At 33.2% G+C, this 18,303-nt stretch overlaps 1 protein-coding gene across 4 annotated transcripts; it reads right to left on the bottom strand.

Moving 5' to 3' along the window:
* Positions 1–7,965: 7,965 nt before the first annotated feature.
* On the bottom strand, positions 7,966–14,678 carry LOC114270418 (uncharacterized). 4 transcript variants are annotated; one of them, XR_014327804.1, is made up of 10 exons: positions 13,571–14,649; positions 12,278–12,316; positions 12,111–12,181; positions 11,710–11,802; positions 11,373–11,437; positions 11,167–11,256; positions 10,950–11,042; positions 10,247–10,721; positions 9,915–9,997; positions 7,966–8,523 (listed from the first exon to the last, which is right to left on the bottom strand). XR_014327804.1 is itself a non-coding variant. In XM_028211896.2 (8 exons), the coding sequence occupies exons 1-8, from the start codon at positions 14,170–14,172 to the stop codon at positions 10,317–10,319; spliced, it is 1,458 nt and encodes a 485-aa protein (XP_028067697.2). In that variant the 5' UTR covers positions 14,173–14,649; the 3' UTR covers positions 10,043–10,316. The 4 variants fall into 4 exon arrangements, 2 of the variants coding, with proteins under 2 accessions (XP_028067697.2, XP_082722921.1); XR_014327805.1 differs by lacking the exon at positions 11,710–11,802 and having other exon boundaries at positions 13,571–14,655; XM_028211896.2 differs by lacking the exons at positions 7,966–8,523; positions 9,915–9,997 and having other exon boundaries at positions 10,043–10,721.
* Positions 14,679–18,303: the final 3,625 nt, after the last annotated feature.

Below are 18,303 nucleotides of genomic sequence, written 5' to 3'. Positions count from 1 at the left end.
ATAAAATGAGAGATGGGAGAGGGATAGAGTGAGAGAGAAAGTGAGAGAGATCGACACCAGAGAGATGGAGACTAAAAGGGGCAGGGATGAGAAAATGATGAGAGAGACAATGAGAGAGAGAGAGAGGAATAAAAGGTTGGATGATTCTACACAAATCATCTCAATCATTGATGACCAACACGTGGACGGTGGTGATGAAAATTTATAGAGTCGTTGTACTCTGTTTGGCTTAAAAAATAAAAATAAAAACAAACACCAATGTGTGTCAAACGGTCATATCTTCAAACGCCTATTATATTGAAATAATAATGTTTTGAATTTTTACAAATAGAAAATTGGTGGGTAATTGGTAATAGTTTATTTTTTATATGTAGTTAAAATTTTTTATTAAATATGAGTGATATGTTTTTTGGTATGGTGAATTATATTTAATTTTTTTTTTCAATTTTTTAATTTTTAAAATTTTTTTCTATTTGATTAGTCAGGAATAATATAAATATATAATTTTTTTTTGCAAACAATTAAAAAAAGGTCACAAAAGACAAAAAAAAAATCACAAAAAAACCTATATCTAAATAACACTTACAAACTTTGAGGGAAAGTTGGTTGAGATTTGCCAAAATAATAAATGACCATTGGAACACCATTGCTATAATTTGGCAAAATAGTACTATTCATTGCTAAATTATAGCAATGGCAATGGCAATATAGCAATAACCATTGGAGATGCTCTTATGTCATTTTTCTGTAATTATAAGGTGTATCAGGATTTTATCACGAAGGGCCCAAAGATAAATAAATTTTTTTCATTATATATACAAACACACGTATATATAATATGATATATAAACTATAAATATAAATATATAAAAAAAAATCAAATACCATAAAAATAATCTCTATTATAATAAATAATTTTTTTTGTATAAAATACAAAAAAATAACATAAGATGACAGAATAATGAGATTTTTTTTTTTCCATACTAGGAAGTTATTTTATTTATAAAATAAGATAATATATATTTTAAAAGTATCATGGTAAACAATAAAATAAGATAATATATATTTTAAAAGTATCATAGCCTGTGTTTGGCAAGGGCTTTTTCAGGTTTTTTTTGGCTATTTTAGCCACAAAAAACAAAATAGGCTATTTTAGCCATAACAAACAAAACATCACATCCAACCTATAATCATTACATTATTCTCTCACAAAAAAAGTCAAAAAAGCCAAAAAGTCCTTCCCAAACCAAGCTTTTTAGCCCAGGCTAAAATAGCCAAAAAAGTCAAAAAGCCAAAAAGCCAATCCACTTCCCAAACGGAGGCATAGTAAACAAAAATTTTCACAACAATAGGAGGTCATAGCCTCGCGTTGTCTTTTTGTACCATAGTTTTTCCCATAAAAAAAAAATATCCTCTTATAACAACATTTATACTATACTCTGGATTGAGAGCTAAAAAGAAATGATTAAAATTTCTTACTTATTTGGTAAAATAAAATATTGTGATTTATCACATTTTTATTTAGGTGGACTATGACTTTTTAGATAGGGGTGGACTATATGATTAAAAGATTACTTTTTTTCTTACAAAATCTCACAACTTTTGGTAAGAAACAAAGCTTAAGTTTAGTGTGATTTGTGTGATTTATGTTTCTTATCATTTTCTTTCATTTTTCACCATTACTCACTTCATTAATCATCTAAACAAGTAATTATAAATTTTATTCTCTTCATTTCTTTTCTTTTCTCGCTAAGACCCTCAATCAAAACAAAGTATGAGGGCTATTAATAAATGAGAAATATAGAAAGATATCTCTCCACAAGTTTGTGTAAGAGTTCAAGTATAACAATGACTTGTTTAGTAATTAAAGTCCATAAGGTTTCAAACTCTTGGAGAATAAGAAAATATTTTTCTTTAAAATACAAGAATAACCTTGAAACCATAAACCTCAAGTTTGTGTAAGAGTTCAAGTATAACAATGACTTGTTTAGTAATTAAAGTCTATAAGGTTTCAAACTCTAGGAGAATAAGAAAATATTTTTCTTTAAAATACAAGAATAACCTTGAAACCATAAACCTTATTTTCCATAACTCGTTCTCTTCCACAATATTCTATTTACATTTTTTTTTTCTCTTTCTTTCACTTCGACATGCTTCAGATATGGAAGTTTGTTATTAGCTCTGTCCAATATTGCCACCACTATCACCATTATCATGATCAATTACAGCATCGCCTCCTACTGCTACTGTCACCGTCTACCACTGCCACCATCAATTACCATCATCATCGATCATAGCCACTATCTGTCACTGTTTGCCACAGCTACGACCACTATTTTCCACTGCCAGCATCCCTCAACTATCATTATATTCACATCTCTATCAAGTTTATTTGTGATAACAAAATTCCTTGCATAATCTTATTTGATTTATGTATGTTTATCTATTTTTTCTCCTCATTCTTCTCTGTGTGTGTGTGTTGTCTTTCTTCTATTATTTTCTAATCTCTTTATATTGCACAATAAAAGTTTATCGTTTTGGAGAACTTTCATTGAGACAGTACTTAAAATTCATCAATTTAGAGTACTCAATTTGAATTATATACAAATTTGAAATTAGGGACTTATATTGATACAAAAATTACTTTGAGTTTGGATAGTGAAATTGTCAGAGTGCAAAAATCAATACAATTTTGTTGTATTTTCATTTACTTTCTTCAGTAAAATTTTGCATTTTTAAAAAAAAATTTACACGAACAAATGAGATGATTATAAAAATGTAAATTTGGCAAAAAGGTGTAAGTATAAATAAAAAGTTACTAAATTTTAAAGTTTTCAAATTACCTAAAAAGTGGAAAACATTATTGGTAGGAGTATTTTCGTCAGGTGCATTTTTGAAAAACCTAGCTAGTATTGAAAAGTTTATTATCCTTATTCTTCTACAAACTTAAAACGTGGGAGTTAAAAAAATTTCTCCTAATAAAACACTACAAAATATCAAAATATTTATTATTTCAATGCATTTTTCACATATTTCAAAATATTTTTATTTTTTAAATACATTTTTTACACATTTTTTACAACACTAATGATAATTCCAAAGGCTATTTTTAGCAATTTCAATAAAAATACTTCTACTGTGTTAGTTTGCCACTCAATTGTTAGTGATAGCAACTCCAATGCAAGAGGCTACATGTGTATATTAGGTATTTTTGCTAGTAAAGTTTTATTTTGCATCTCCACCATACTCTTTATTAGAAAAGACATTTTTATCTTATTTTATTTTGACTCTCCACATTGTATCTAATGTAGAAAGCTGGACAAAAGTATTTTTCAGCTAGTATAATGATTCATCCCCCTTTTCCCCCACCCCTTTTGACCCCCTCTCTCTCTCATTGGTTACCTTTTCTTTTCTTTTTTCTTTTTTTTCCTGCTCCTGCTCCTCCAATCACCCCCTGTCACGTGGCAAAGGGGGTGAGGGGGTGACCCCCAAAAGGGGGTCCCAAACATTATTCTTTCAGCTATTGTGTTGCTCCATCTCTATTTCTTCTGTTCTAACCCATCAATCCTTGTTTTATTTATTTTTATTACATTTCAATCCTTGTTCTATTTATTTTTATTACATTACTTATAATTTATAAATGGAGATTGTTAGTCTTATGTGAAACGAATTTTTTGCCATGTCTCCTCAACCTTTATGCCAAGTTATTTATTTAAAAAATCATATCGAGGATCATGGTATCACTAGTGGCTTATGTGGTATGTCATTAAAAGTATAAAATTTTTACGAGTCATGTTATTATATACATCTCTTTTGAAATGTGTATCATATATAAGTTATGGCATTTGTAGTATTGATTAACATAAATGTCATAACTAAAACATTTTTAATCATAACTAAAAATAATAATGAGTCAAAACTAAACAACAAAAAGATACAACTAAAGTCTTTTATTTCTTTATTTACCATAACTAAAATAATGTTATAACCAATATCATAATGAATCATAACTAACACCATGCTAAGTCATAACCAAATTATAACTATCACTACAATATGTCATAACTCAAGTTCAAAAACGTCATAATTAGGGCATATGGTACACATTTTAAATAAGGTTGGTATTATATAATTTTTCTATTTTTATTTTACATATATAACATTTTCTTTTGAAAATTTGCATTCGTTTGGCATGTAGGCTAATTTGGCTTTTTGGTTAAATTAGCAACAAAAAGATACAATAAGCTAAAAAACTAATAAGATAAAATATCACATCTAAATCATAATTATTTTACTTTTTTTCTCATAAAAATAATCAAAAAATCCAACCCAAATAAATATTTTAGCCGACATGCCAAACGAAGGCTGAGTTAGTTTAAAATAAGGTGTGTTGATGTAGTACAGGCAAAATAAACATTATTATATTTTTTGTGTATTTTTTCTTGTCGTTTTGCTAGGCAATATATGCATAGTAATGTTGGAGCTGCTCTAATAATCCATTAATAAATAAATTAAAAAATTTCAGTAATAATGTTAATTAATAGGTGAATTACTCTGGCCTTTTTTTTTTTAATATTTATTTTACTTCTAAAATTATATTGATATTTTTTATTACAGTTATTATGACTACTGACGTGAAATTTATATTTATATTTTTACTTGTCTACAAAATATATTTTCTTAATAATCTAATTTTATGTGAGAAAATGTTAATCACCGAGCGATGGCTAATATTGGGTCTAAAATGTTGTTTGAAAAATGTATGAACAATTATTTAAAACATGTATAAAAATAAGTGAAATGTGTATTAAAATTAAACCATCATTAATAGGACCTTTTTATATTTTTAAGTTAATTCTAAAACTAAACAATTTTAATCCTAATTTAGTTTTTCCTTGGACATGTGACCAACAAACCACCAAATAAACACCATTACTTGCATGATTAGAGCTACACCCTTCTAACTCTACCGCTACACCCACAAAATCACCACCTCCACCATTTTTATTTTTTGTACACCACTAGTACTCATTCCAATCAAGACCTGCATATAATATATATAGGTATATAGCTATATTATTGAAATTGATTTCTCACAGATACATAAACATGGGTATATATATATTTTAGCACTACAATATAAGGAGTTTGCCTTCTTTAAGGGATGGCTTGTATTTTACACTCATCGTTCTCTTATGCCCTTATGCATATGCATGCCTTCACGAGTTTGACCAATTGGAGGGATTTTTATCCGATTTGCTTTCACTCTTTGTATTATCTTGGCCATTGTTGCTATGATGGATAGTTTTTTTTTTTTTTCTCCAACCTGTTATGCCGGTATTCGTTACGTTTGAGTTCTTGCATGAGACAACGCATTTTGATCATCTCATGTAGTGCAATTTTTGTATGTGATTGATCCCTTTACACTTGGTTTGGCCCCATCTCATGCTTTTTTGTGGCATTGTTGTTACCTATTTGAGTAAGTTATGTTTTGCTTTTGTATGGATTGCGCCTTACGTTGTTGCTATAATTTGTTGTTCATATAATGGCTTGCTTTTTTTCTTTTTTTCTTTTTTTTTTTTAACCTTTTCACAGTGGATTTACTTTCCTCCTATATGTTGTGCCATTTGTCATGGTCATTTCATAATATGTTGGTCTACTACATATGCTTTACTATTGTCGTAGCCTATTAATTTGGGGATATATAACATAATTCACAGTTACACATTTTAGACATAAATTTTGATTCAACACTTTTCAATGTGATCAAATGACTAATTTAGTTCAACCCACATGTCAATCAAAGGTCACCAAAATCTGCACCTAGTTTTAAAGGTGGCAATGGCAATTTAGTCATTTTCTCCATGATAAATTCAATAAATTATTAAACACGGGTAAAAACACAAATTAATTTTACATTTATTTTCAACTATCTAATTATGTTCTTTACCTTTTATGTTTGGCTTGTAAATAGAGACAAATTAGTTTATTTAACCGCGTGGAGTGTTTAAATTATCAATAAAAAGTTATGCACTATTTGCTCATTTTGTGTATTAATACACCAATAGATTAACTTATTAATTGCCCAAGTCTATTAGTAACTATAAATACTTTAAAAGTCATAAGATTTATGATGATTTGATATATTTAAAGTGAAACTCTTTCACTTACCTAAATCATATGAGTAATACTAGAGATCCCAAATATTCTACTAAAAATTTTACCAAATATCTCGCACCCATGTGAGACATTTGGTAAAACTTTTGGTAGAATTTTTGGGGCCTCTAACATTTTTGAAATCATATTTATTGTATTTTATAAGCCCCATCCATATATTTAAAGCGAAACTCTTTCCCTTACTAAATCATATTTATTGTATTTTATAAGCCCCATCCATCTCATAAATGATTATGTCTAAATTTAGAATGAGGGGTCACTATTGTTTCTTGCTGTGCGTAAAACGACACCGTCTTAACAAATTTCTTCTTCTTCTTCTTCTTCTTCTTCTTCTTCAGGAAATCAAGATTTTCATGAACCTTGTCTCTTCTTGCTTCATCTCCATGGCTACCATTCCACCGCAACCATCAAACCCTGACGGCATGCCAACATCAACCTTGAACGACATCCACCACAAAACCAATTCGTCGTCTTTTTTCTTTCTTAAAATTCTAGTGTGCTCTTAAATTTATAACAATTACAAAACTTTTTCCACGGTTCTCTGTCGTCAAGATATCACTAATTCTCCGCCATTCAAATTTGGGTGATCGGGATTCAGGACATCGCTAACTCTCCATAGTCACCCTACTGTTCAGATTTGATTTTTCTGTTAAAAGTCGACTCCACCATCGCCATTTTTCTTTTTTTCTTTTTCTTTTTTTCAAATCCTGGAGTGCTTCCAAACAATCAAAAAATCAATTCTTCAAACAAGTAATATAAAAACTCAAAGTTGTACAACCAAACTTAAACATGAAAGCTTGTTTACGACAGGTTCAATCATTCTAGCAAATTATTTTGGTCCAAAATAATCAACAACCAATTCAAAAAAGTAATATAAAAGCTCAAAATTGTACAAATGAAGTTAAATATGAAAGGTTATTTATGATGGGTTCAACCATTCTAGTAAATTATGGCTTCTTTATGACGGGTTCAATCATTCGTCACGGTCATTTTCATAATATGTGGGTCTACTACATATGTTTTACTGTTGTCGTAGCCTATTAATTTAGGGGTGTATAACATAATTCACAGTTACACATTTTAGACATAAATTTTGATTCAACATGTTTCAATGTGATCAAATGACTAATTTAGATTCAACCCACATGTCAATCAAAGGTTACCAAAATCTGCACCTGGTGTTAAAGGTGGCAATGGCAAATTGGTCATTTTCTCCATGATAAATTCAATAAATTATTAAACACGGGTAAAAACACAAATTAATCTTACATTTATTTTCAACTATCAAATTATGTTATTTACCTTTTATGTTTGGCTTGTGAATAAAGACTAATCAATTTATTTAACCGCTTAAAGTGTTTAAATTATCAGTAAAAAGTTATGTTCTGTTTCAATTTGCTCATTCCGTGCATTAATACACCAATAGGTTAACTCATTGATTGCCCAAGTCTATTAGTAACTAAAAATACTTTAGAAGTCACAAGATTAAGTGAAACTCTTTCACTTACCTAAAATCATATTTATTGTAATTTATAAGTCCCATCCATCTCATAAATGATTATGTCTAAATGTAGAATGATGGGTCATTGTTGTTCCCTTCGTCGTCAAGATATCGCCCATTCTCCGCCATTCAAATTTGGGTGATCAGGATTCAGGACACCGCTAACTCTCTACAATCACTCTACTGCTCAGATTTGATTTTTCTGTTAAAAGTCAACTCCACCATTGTCGTTTTTCTTTTTTCTTTTTTTCAAATCCCAGTGTGCTTTCGAACAATCAAAGAATCAATTCTTCAAACAAGTAATATAAAAACTCAAAGTTGTACAAATAAACTTAAACATGAAAGCTTGTCTATGACGGGTTCAAGCATTCTAGCAAATTATTTTGGTCCCAAATAATCAACAACCATTTCAAAAAAGTAATATAAAAGCTCAAAATTGTACAACTGAACTTAAATATGAAAGGTTATTTATGATGGGTTCAACCATTCTAGTAAATTATTTTGGTGTAGTGGGTTTACTGGTGGATGCTCACCCAGAGTTATGGATCCTTGTGAATGTAGTTGACAATGGAGGTTGGTCTAACATTTTAGAGAGAGAAAAAAGAATACAAGGGATTGATTGGTTTCAGCCATGGTGGAGAAAGAGAGTGAAAAAGTGATGAAGTCCAAGCAGTCACGGCAGAGACCCTGTTTGGCGGTGGGGGTAGGGATATGGCTTGTTGATGGTGGGTTCCCGTTGAAGGGATGGTGGCATGACGTTGGGTTTTGAAGGTTGTTGTGGAATGGTAGCCATGGAGATGAAGCAAGAAGTAAGAAGAAACAAGGGTCATGAAAATCTTGGTTTCCTGAAGAAGGAAAAAAAAAATTGTAAGAACAGCACCATTTTACACACAGTAGGGAACAACAGTAGACAAGAAATGATAGGACCCGTCATCCCTAAATGTATGATCAAACAATTTTTATACAAAATAATTATTATTTTCATTAATAACTGGATCTAATTGGTTTGAAAACATACATCCCAACACATAATTATAATTATCATATTAGTATCAATATGGCATCATATATGAAGCTTTGTATGGGCAAATGAGATATGTCTGGATCTAAAATGGTTAAAGATAAAATTGAAAAAATGAAAGTGGTTCAATATGGCCTAAAAATTACATGGTCACTAGAAAGTATCCATGGATAACAGGATGATGGATTTGGAGTTTACACAAGGAGATGAAGGATTATATGGGTGTCATTGTGTAAAGGGTAATGCGATTTGATTATTAAAAAAAAGAAAAAAAAAGAAAAAGTGAACTAAGGCCAAGTTTGGCATCTACTAAATAATATAAAAAGTCAAAAAGTCACTATCCTATTTAAGTCACATCATCTTATTTAAATCACATCACCTCTCTAACACATCACATCAAACCCAACCCAAACCCAACTCATATAAGCCAATAAGTTAAAAAGTGTACTTTTTTAGAACATCCCAAACCAACCCTAAGTCCATAGTATATTAGGCCTTATAAGATTATTGAATATTTAGACTACAATTTACTAGTCTGCATTGTTGTCAGAGTTGTCTCAGTTGCATGATATATTTCATATATTAACGCTCCAAAAATACCTATCAAATTTGTAACATATGTTGGCTACTTAGCCAATATAGATAAATGAGGATTTGATTTATGTTAGGGAGACAACGTATATTTTGGACTATCAATGTCAGATTGTATGTAACAAAACTATTTGTCATTAATGAAAATCCTATGAAGAGGGGCCCCACAGCTTAGAAGGCAATTTAGGACAGTGAAGAGAATGTACGAGCACAGTATTGCTACCACCTTGCAATCCAAAACTAATGTTGGTTTAATCTCATAAAAGCATGCTATATAAAAACAACGATTCCATGTTTTGTATTACAATTTTTATTTCAATTCATAATATCCATGATCTTGTTTGTCATGCACACAACATAAAAATACAATTATTAAAGAATGTAGTTTATATTTACTGAGAAGAATTTATATGATGCTGATGATTATGAAAAAAAAAAAAAAGTGAAATAATCAAATGAAGGGGCACAAATCTAGGCAATCAGATGCATCCAGAACTACGGTTGTGGCCAAACCTTCTAACTCTTTTGGAAGAAAAAAAAAAAAGGGACTTGCACAGCAATTTATAGTTCCTGTTCATTTCAAATCATAAATGCACCATAATGGGTTCAAGAGGAATGAACAACCTTATATAGCAGCACTTCAGTCGCATCTGCAGAATTTTGATCATATACAACTTGGGAGTCAGCTAGGTAGTTCATTCTGTGATCTGACAAGCAAAACATTTGTTTCTAATCAAATCCAAGCAAGCTTTTTGTTAGATATATGACACAAAAGGACGTAGTTGAATGTTGAGATTATCATTGTTGCAATTGGTCAACAATCAACCCTCCTATTTCAAAAGAAAATTAAGAGAACTCCAGATAATGTTTTTTATATACATCATTGCAAACTTTATTAAGTTCCCTATTCTTCTTCTTCTTTTTTATTTATTTTTAAATCTTCTTCATTAACTTACTTGCCAAGTAGCACTGCAGTAGCAGGAGTAGGAGTGTCTTTGCATTTTTCTTGCCATGCAGAAATTGACCCTACTTTCTTCTAATATTCAACCAATCTATAATGTTTTTCACAATCATTTCTCTTTCAGGTTCAAAGAGTAGATCGTGCAAGAATCCTTCAAAGAGTTTGATGGTTTTGTCAGTTGAGGAGGCCTCTTCATACAGTTTTTTAGAAGCCTCAGGGTCAGTGATAGTGTCAGCAGTGCCATGGAGAACTAGGAAGGGTACTTTCAATCTTCTCAGATTCTGCTGCAAGTATGCTGTGATCCGAAGAATCTCATAACCAGTCCTTATCCTGATGGGTCCAGTATACACCAGTGGATCTGAATACTTTGCCACAAGTGCATCGGGGTCACGAGAAACTGGAATGCCCTGCTTGTTTGCGGCACTAAATTGGAGTCTTGGAAACAAGAAAGAGAAAACTGGGGCAAGTACCTGACCGGCCATCAAGGAAATTATGAGGACTTATCCTTTCCTCATCAAAGAATATATATATATATATTTTTATTTTTATTTTTGATCGGCGAAAGTCAGTTGTTAGTTGTTAGATTAGCACCTATGGGAGTTAGCCTCTCCAAATTTATATACATGAAGGAAAAAAAAGAATTAAGCCAATTCCAAAATTTGTCTTTACCTATATTGATAAAAAAGAAGTCCACTTACCGTGATAATAGGGTGGGATGGCTGAATTCCTACAGCAGGTGAAGTTAGTACAACACCTGCTATACATGTTTCAAGCTTCGGCTCAAGTACTGCCTACAATCATTCATTTATGTGAGACGGTGGAAAGTCTAATAATTCCCACACCCAAAACTTAGATGGAAGTATCAAAAAGCAACATACATATCCTGAGAAATTAATCGTTCTAAACCAACCTCACCTTGAGGACTATGGCTGCACCAGTTGAGTGGCCAAAGCAGAAACATGGAAGTCCTGGATTTTCAGCTAAAACCTTTCCAATAAATGATTTCTACATGAAATTGCAGACAAATGAGTAAATATCACATTTGCACCCAAGACATACATATAACTGTCACGAGTATCTTATATATGCATCTTTTAATTGAGCCTCAAGGCATACCGTACCGTGTCTGTAACAGCATCATCAAGAGAGTGAACATACGCATGCAGCCCATCACTTCCACCATGTCCTAAGTCATGTAGAAATTACGAATCAGATAAGGAAAAATATTAAGTACATACACATAATCAAAAGCTACAAACCACACACACACAAAATAAACTACAAATCTGATTAGCTCAAGCAAATACACCAGTCAAATTTGCAACACCATTTTTCTGAGCAAATAATGTCCCTATATTTCAAGAACCCCCATTGGAAAAGGAAAATAAAGGGCGTATCCAATGCACGACGCTCCCGCTCAAGTGGGGTCTGGGGAAGGGTTGATGTACGCAGCCTTACCGCCGCAAACGGAGAGGCTGTTTCTGTGACTCGAACCCGTGACCACCAGGTCACAAAGGGGTAGCTTTACCGCTACGCCAGGCCCACCCTTCCCTTGGAAAAGGAAAATAAAAGAAGAAAAATAAAAAATAAAGCAAGGGAGAGAGAGAGAGAACAATAACAATTTAATTCACTGGTTCAGTGTAACTTGTTTGGCATTGTATACATTTGAATTCCACAAAGACCATTAGAATGCTCCAATTTTGCATAAAGCATGAAAATAAGGTTTATAGAAGAGCACATTAGTTTCCGGAGTTCTGTTACTTCACTCTCTTAGGGTTTTAGATTTCCTAAACTAGCATGTGTCCTCCCTTTACCATTCTTATACACACTAGGGCAGATGCAAATGATTTTGAGCTTACCAATCCAATCCATTGCATAAACCTTGTATCCATTTGTGTTCAGCTCCTTTGCGAATTCACTATACCTGTCACTGTTACAAATGTTGTGCATGTATTTAATCAGTGAATCAAGTTACAGAACCAACTGAACTTGATAATTAAAATATATATCTGAGAGTAATACAAACCCGTGTTCATTCAGGCCATGCAAAACAACCACAACTCCCCTGCACAGGACAGATGAATATCATCATCAACATTTAGTCCAGTGGTTCAAATATTAAGTAGTACAGTCTTGGCTCTTTTGAAGACCATAAAAATGTTGAAACCATCCAGGTTAATTCCTGAGCTGAGAAGCACCACCAAGTAGCTTCCACTCATTCTCAAACTCAACTAAGAAGGTGTTGAACAAATTTGGTTGAACATTGGCAGAATTAGGATCCTGGTTACATACTGGGAACTTTTTCTTGGCCAATCTATTTTAAATAGACCAGCCTTCCTCACAATTTCCTAAGAATCATAATAAAAAATATGGAATTTTGTAATGTAAAATAGAATATTACCAAGCTAACAGAAGATATCATACATGAAATCATATCATGAATCTTGGAAAAAAAATAATTGAGGAAAGGACTTATTAGAACAAAGAGAGTCAATTGAAATGTTAGAAGAAACAATTTGTAATAACTTCATTTTCTTGCAATCCATACAAGATACCACTTGTGAATGATGAACCAACCTTGTTAACTTCAAAATCCAAATCCTTTCTTGTTTTTAATTTTTTAATTATTTATCTTCCTTGTTTTTTTTTGTCAACTTTATTTGACAGTATTGTTGAGCACTAAAGTAAGGGCAAATCCATCCAAATATTTGCTGAAAATTTGAACTTAAGCAAACAAGAATTGAAATCAATGGGACCTCATGGATTAACAAAAAAAGTGATGTGATGTGATCTAATCTACTACAAGTCCATCCCATAGGCCATTCCACCAATTATCCCATTAAACAAAAGCACCTCCATGGTTATCACATTCCAAAAGAAAGAGGACATGTCTCTCTCTCCCAGCTTAGTGGCATTCCTATACCCTGAAATTGCAGAGCAGATAACAATAATGAAAAAAACATTTTCATATCCTTGAGATGTAGTCCAGCTATAGCCTATAGGGAAATACTCAGGTGATGAATAGCGTAGAAAAAGCAATGTGTGGTGGAGATTCAATTTCAAGTGTGAGTCCCACTATACAAAAATTGAATCTGAGAACATAGTTTTTAACGGCAGGCAAGTGCTGCTGAAATGGATGTGAGAGGAGAATATGCCTCATATTCTGCATTTCTCCAGGAATAGCATCAAGCATGATGAAGACAAAGCAGTTCATTATCATTACAATAAGCACCTGATCAAACCCTAAGATTCAAATTTAAAAGGGGTCGATGAAAACAACAATAAACAAACAGCCTCAATGAAAGTGATCAATGCTTACCTGATTTCTTTGGAAACAGGAGACCACGACTGCGTGAACATTGTGTAGCCTCTGGGCGTAACGAAGAGAGAAAAAACCCTGCGTGAATTGTCATCGATGAAGTGTGTGACTCTCTGAATAGCGAGGGCTCTCCTGGCCGCCACCTCCTGGTCGACAGCGCTGCTCTTCCAGGGCACAGAGGCCGGCACTCGCACCAGTCGTTCCCCCTTCTTCCTCCTGCTGCTGCTGTGCTGTTTATGTTTGTCATCCTTCATTTTCTCGCAACAAGACCTTAGCATAACCAAGGCATTGATGAGCAGGAGCAAGTTGTTGAGCATTCGCAGCGAGAACAGCGCGTTGACGCGTCCGCTGGCGCCCGAGGTTATCATCACCGAAGAAGCCGCGAGGACTTGTTTCGGCATCGATACAGTTGACGATGATGACTTGTTCAACCCTAAAACTCCCCCCAAAGCAGGCACGACGCAAACGGCCTTGGATTTCAAATTAAAATTCAAACTCAATTTCCTCTTAGTGACATGTAATTGAAATGGATCACCACAAAACCCAATTAGAATGTGAGATTCTCTAGGAATGGAAAATGTTTGGATCGACAAGCAGATCATATAAACTGGCTAAATTTAGCACCAGCAGCTCCTGATATGGTGGCAGAAACTTCTGCCAAGTTTAGAGGAGCCTCCAAATTAATAATAATAATAATAATTGTGTATATATATATATATATATATCCAAGCTAAACAAGATGAAGATTGTTTGAATGTTGGAGTTGATTTGGTGTAGTAAATGGCGAAGAGAGAGATTGGGATTGGGATTGGGATTGGGGTTGGGATTGGGATTGAGATTGAGAGAAGAAAACGCAGTGGTGAATTTTTGATTGGGGTTATTGAGTGAGTGAGTGAGTGAGGAGGAATGGGAATTCGAAAGCAGGCTTGGTTGGGTGCTTGGACAGTGTTTTTGTTTCCTGCAAAAGAAAATGGAGGGAGGGTGTTTGTGGCGAGAGAAGAGATGGATAGAATAGGATGGAATACTCTCGAGTTGCAGCTGGGGACGGTCGATCAGTGGTGTCAACTCCTTTGTGATTTTGCAGCAGCAACCTCTTCTTTTTTATAGTATTTATCTATTTTTAATTTGTAATTAGCGCTTGATAATATATATATATATATATATATATATATATTTAAATTTATTGGTACAAGAGGCGTGTTATAAAAAAATTATTTAAATTTAAAATTAAAATATAATTTTAATTATTATTATTTTTTGATAATATTAACCTTATCATTGTATAAAATTATTACTTAAATATTTATATAGATTAATTTTAGTTAAATTATTTATATATTTTGATAATTTTAGTTATATTATATTATGAAAGTGTAATTATCATATATAATTTTGTATGATGTATATTAAATTATAAAATAGTAAAATAAATACTCATTTTGATATTAAAAATAATACTTCAATTAGAAGAAAAATTAGTAACATAAAATTAAAAGTAATTCTAACTATATAATTTTCTTTTATATTCATTTAGAAAATAAAAATATGTAAAAATAGAATTATATAAAATTTATTAAAAAAAATTAAATATAAATATGTTATAGTTGGATTATCATATACTGATTTTATATGATATATATTAAATTATATGTGGGAGCCATTTTAGCAACTCAAGAAACATCGAAGAGAAAGGCATAAACGACAGTCAAAGGGACCAATGTGACAGACCAGCCGATTATACTCTATATACTCGGCGTCACCTCCAGTTGCTGAGTTCCCTCCGTAAAGTATAGTGAGAAAATGGGTCTTGATGGGATGTGCGACAAGGGATAAAAACCCAGCGAGTGAACTCCATAAAAGGAGGGAAAGGGTTCAGTTACCAGGTATGTGAGAACATTTGTAACTTACTTATACAAAAGATATTTAGAATAGAAAGACTAACTAGATCGTCGGACTGCTAATTCTGGCATCCCTAACCGGATCTGTTCTATTTCAAATGGCTAGCAAAGGACTGTTCCAAGATCTGCCTGGATAAAGGGGTATTCCAAATCCATTTCTCCACAACTGGCGTCGTCTGTGGAAAAACTCATCCATGACAGACTGTAATAACCCTGATCCACAATTAGCCACTAATCGGTAGTTAAGGATGTTAATTAAGTGAATAAAATAAATTATGGGTTTATTATGTGATTTGCATGATATTTGGCTTTCTATCTGTTACTTATAGAAATATCTGTTTGGAATTTCACTTTAATATGTAAATTGAAAGCCTTATCGGCACCTGAAACCGAAATTGACTCTACCAATATGTTATTTGAAATTTTTAGAACCATATGGCAAGTTTTATTAAAAATTGATTCAGTCAGATTCGTTAAGTCGCGTTTGGCAAGCCTTATGTTCTAATTAGTGTATTTTAGCATCATAGCTTTATATGTGAGGTACAAGCTCATTTTGAGCTCATTTTCTTTTATCCCTTGAGTGGAAAAATCTGGTGAAACATTCTAGAGAGAGAGGGAGCACAATTCTAGAGAGAGATGGAAGAATTGAAGGAGAATTGAAGACCTTGGTTTAGATTCATCAAAACTAAGCTAGAGCTAGATTAATTCAAGACTATAGGTATGAATTCAACTCCTAAATTATGAATCTAAGTTATCAGCATGAAGATTATGTGTTTAAGGGTGTGTGTTGAGCTTAGAATGAAGATTTGAGTTGCAATTCATGCATGCATGTACATTTTCTTACAAATTGAGCATGATTTCCATGAATCCTTTCTGGCATATTTGAAATTCATCTTCATTTGGGGAAATCATCAAGTTTCAAGTTGTTTTGTGGTGTTTGATCATATTTTGAGAAGTTTGATACAAGAAAAATTCATGCATGTTGTACTCATAAACATTCTTGAAGTTTAAGTTGAAATTGGGAACTTTTGGCGAACCCTTGGGCTATGATTTTATGAAATCATCCTAAATTCTTCATGTTTTACAAGTTTACTATGTTATCTCAAGTTTTGGGGCCCAAGAGATGTGTTTTGGAAGGTTAAATTCGAGTTTTGAGCTTGGTGATCAAATCTAGAAATTCCAGAAATTGCATCTATGCTCAAGCGTGGGAGTTCACGCTCGAGCGACCAATCTGAGTACGTGCACTCTACTCTAGCGACGATGTTTACGCTCGAACGTGAAATGCATACACCCAGAAGATCTTGTGTTTTGCAGTCCGCTCGAGCGAGGGAATTCACGCTCGAGCGAGGGTTTGAGTCTCATGCTCGAGCGTAGGTCGAGCGCCCGTCGAGCGTGAAAAACTTGCATCCAGTACTTTTGTCAAGGTTTACAGTCCGCTCGAGCGGGAAGTCCGCGCTCGAGTGGGGCTTCATTTTCTGCATGTCCGCTCGAGTGAGGGAATCCACGCTCGAGCGTGGACCTTATTTTCAGCAAATCTTGAGAAATGTTTTCCAACGCATTCTTGCATCCTCATTCCATCCTAGGCATTTCTGAGCCATGTTTAAGACTCCATAATGAGGATTAAGGGTTAGAAACACACTAAGAGCAAACGACATAAGTTATGTACAATTCGAATGTGTGTTTCAAGTGTATGTTCGTATGTGTGTTCATGTAGGTCACGCGTCTCAGAACAAGTAAAGGGCTGCCTTACCATCTAATTAGGACTACCAATCAACTGTGAGTAATAACTTTGTAAAGTTATGTTTAATGTTAATTATTTTCTGAATATTAAGATGCGAAGTAATTAGTTCTCTGAAATGTCATGCTATATTCGAAATGAATGAATGGTTGTCCAAAATTCTGAAAGTTATTCGTGGCATCCTTAGCATCATATGATATGCATCCCTTTATGGGTCATCAGGTCCCTTTATGGGTCATCAAAAACGTCTCTGTGCACATGAGTCATCAGAATGCCTTTAAGGCCGTCCCTTTATGGGCCATCGGATTTGTTAATGCTAAGGGATGTACCACGTATGACTATATGCAAAATCTGAATATGGAAATGATTACGAATATGTATATGAATCTGTTTCTGATAAGAATTTGATTTCTAACTCTGTGATGGACATCATTCATTAAATCCTTTACTCTGTTATTATTCACTAGGTTTTAGCTCACTGTTTGTATATATATGTATATATAGGTGGGCATTCTGGAGATCGAGCCCAAAGGCTTTTGTCTGGAACTGTGTTTCTGTTGTCAGCCAACCATTGCGCCTTACGTGGAGGTTCTCAAAGTGTCCTGTATTCAGTCCTATTGATTCTGTATATGTATGAGACTGGATTTGATTATGTTGGCTGTACTTAAGATACTGTAATGTGTGTGGGTATAATGTGTGGTTGACTATCGGATATGTATATAAAGTTTTAAATATTCCGTTTCATATAAGTCAGCACAGCTCATTGGACAACTATATTTATGTATTTGCTTCCGCTAGCCCCTTAATCTTGTTAATCTGTTCAGAGGCCTTCGGTAGTCCAAGGATTACTGGCCGGTTACAATGCTAAACCTATAGGGGCGGGTTTGGGTCGTGACAGAGTGGTATCAGAGCACGAGATAATACCTCACACACGTGTCCATTGAGCATTGGAATGTCTAGAACGAATTTAAGTTTCATGCATATGGGAAATAAGTAGTTAATTGTGCATTCGGGATTATGTATTCACATTTGTGTGATAGGTTTAGGTGTTGAAGCTAAGTTTATGAGCTGTCAAGGAATTGTGATGGTTATAGGGG

The sequence above is a fragment of the Camellia sinensis genome, chromosome 4 (assembly GCF_055761805.1).
Source record: "Camellia sinensis isolate YWXY chromosome 4, ASM5576180v1, whole genome shotgun sequence".
Classification (NCBI taxonomy): domain Eukaryota; kingdom Viridiplantae; phylum Streptophyta; class Magnoliopsida; order Ericales; family Theaceae; genus Camellia; species Camellia sinensis.
Note: the sequence above shows the minus strand (reverse complement) of the source record. Positions and strands in the feature narration are given on the sequence as shown.

What these genes read in the sequence shown, in the direction of transcription:
- LOC114270418 (XM_028211896.2), bottom strand. Translation starts at nt 14,172, where the DNA reads ATGATCTGCTTGTCGATCCAAACATTTTCCATTCCTAGAGAATCTCAC. An exon ending in CCTGTTTCCAAAGAAATCAG is followed by an intron (nt 12,317 to 13,570) that starts GTAAGCATTGAT and finishes TGTCCTGTGCAG; the next exon opens with GGGAGTTGTGGTTGTTTTGC. An exon ending in CATGGCCTGAATGAACACGG is followed by an intron (nt 12,182 to 12,277) that starts GTTTGTATTACT and finishes CATTTGTAACAG; the next exon opens with TGACAGGTATAGTGAATTCG.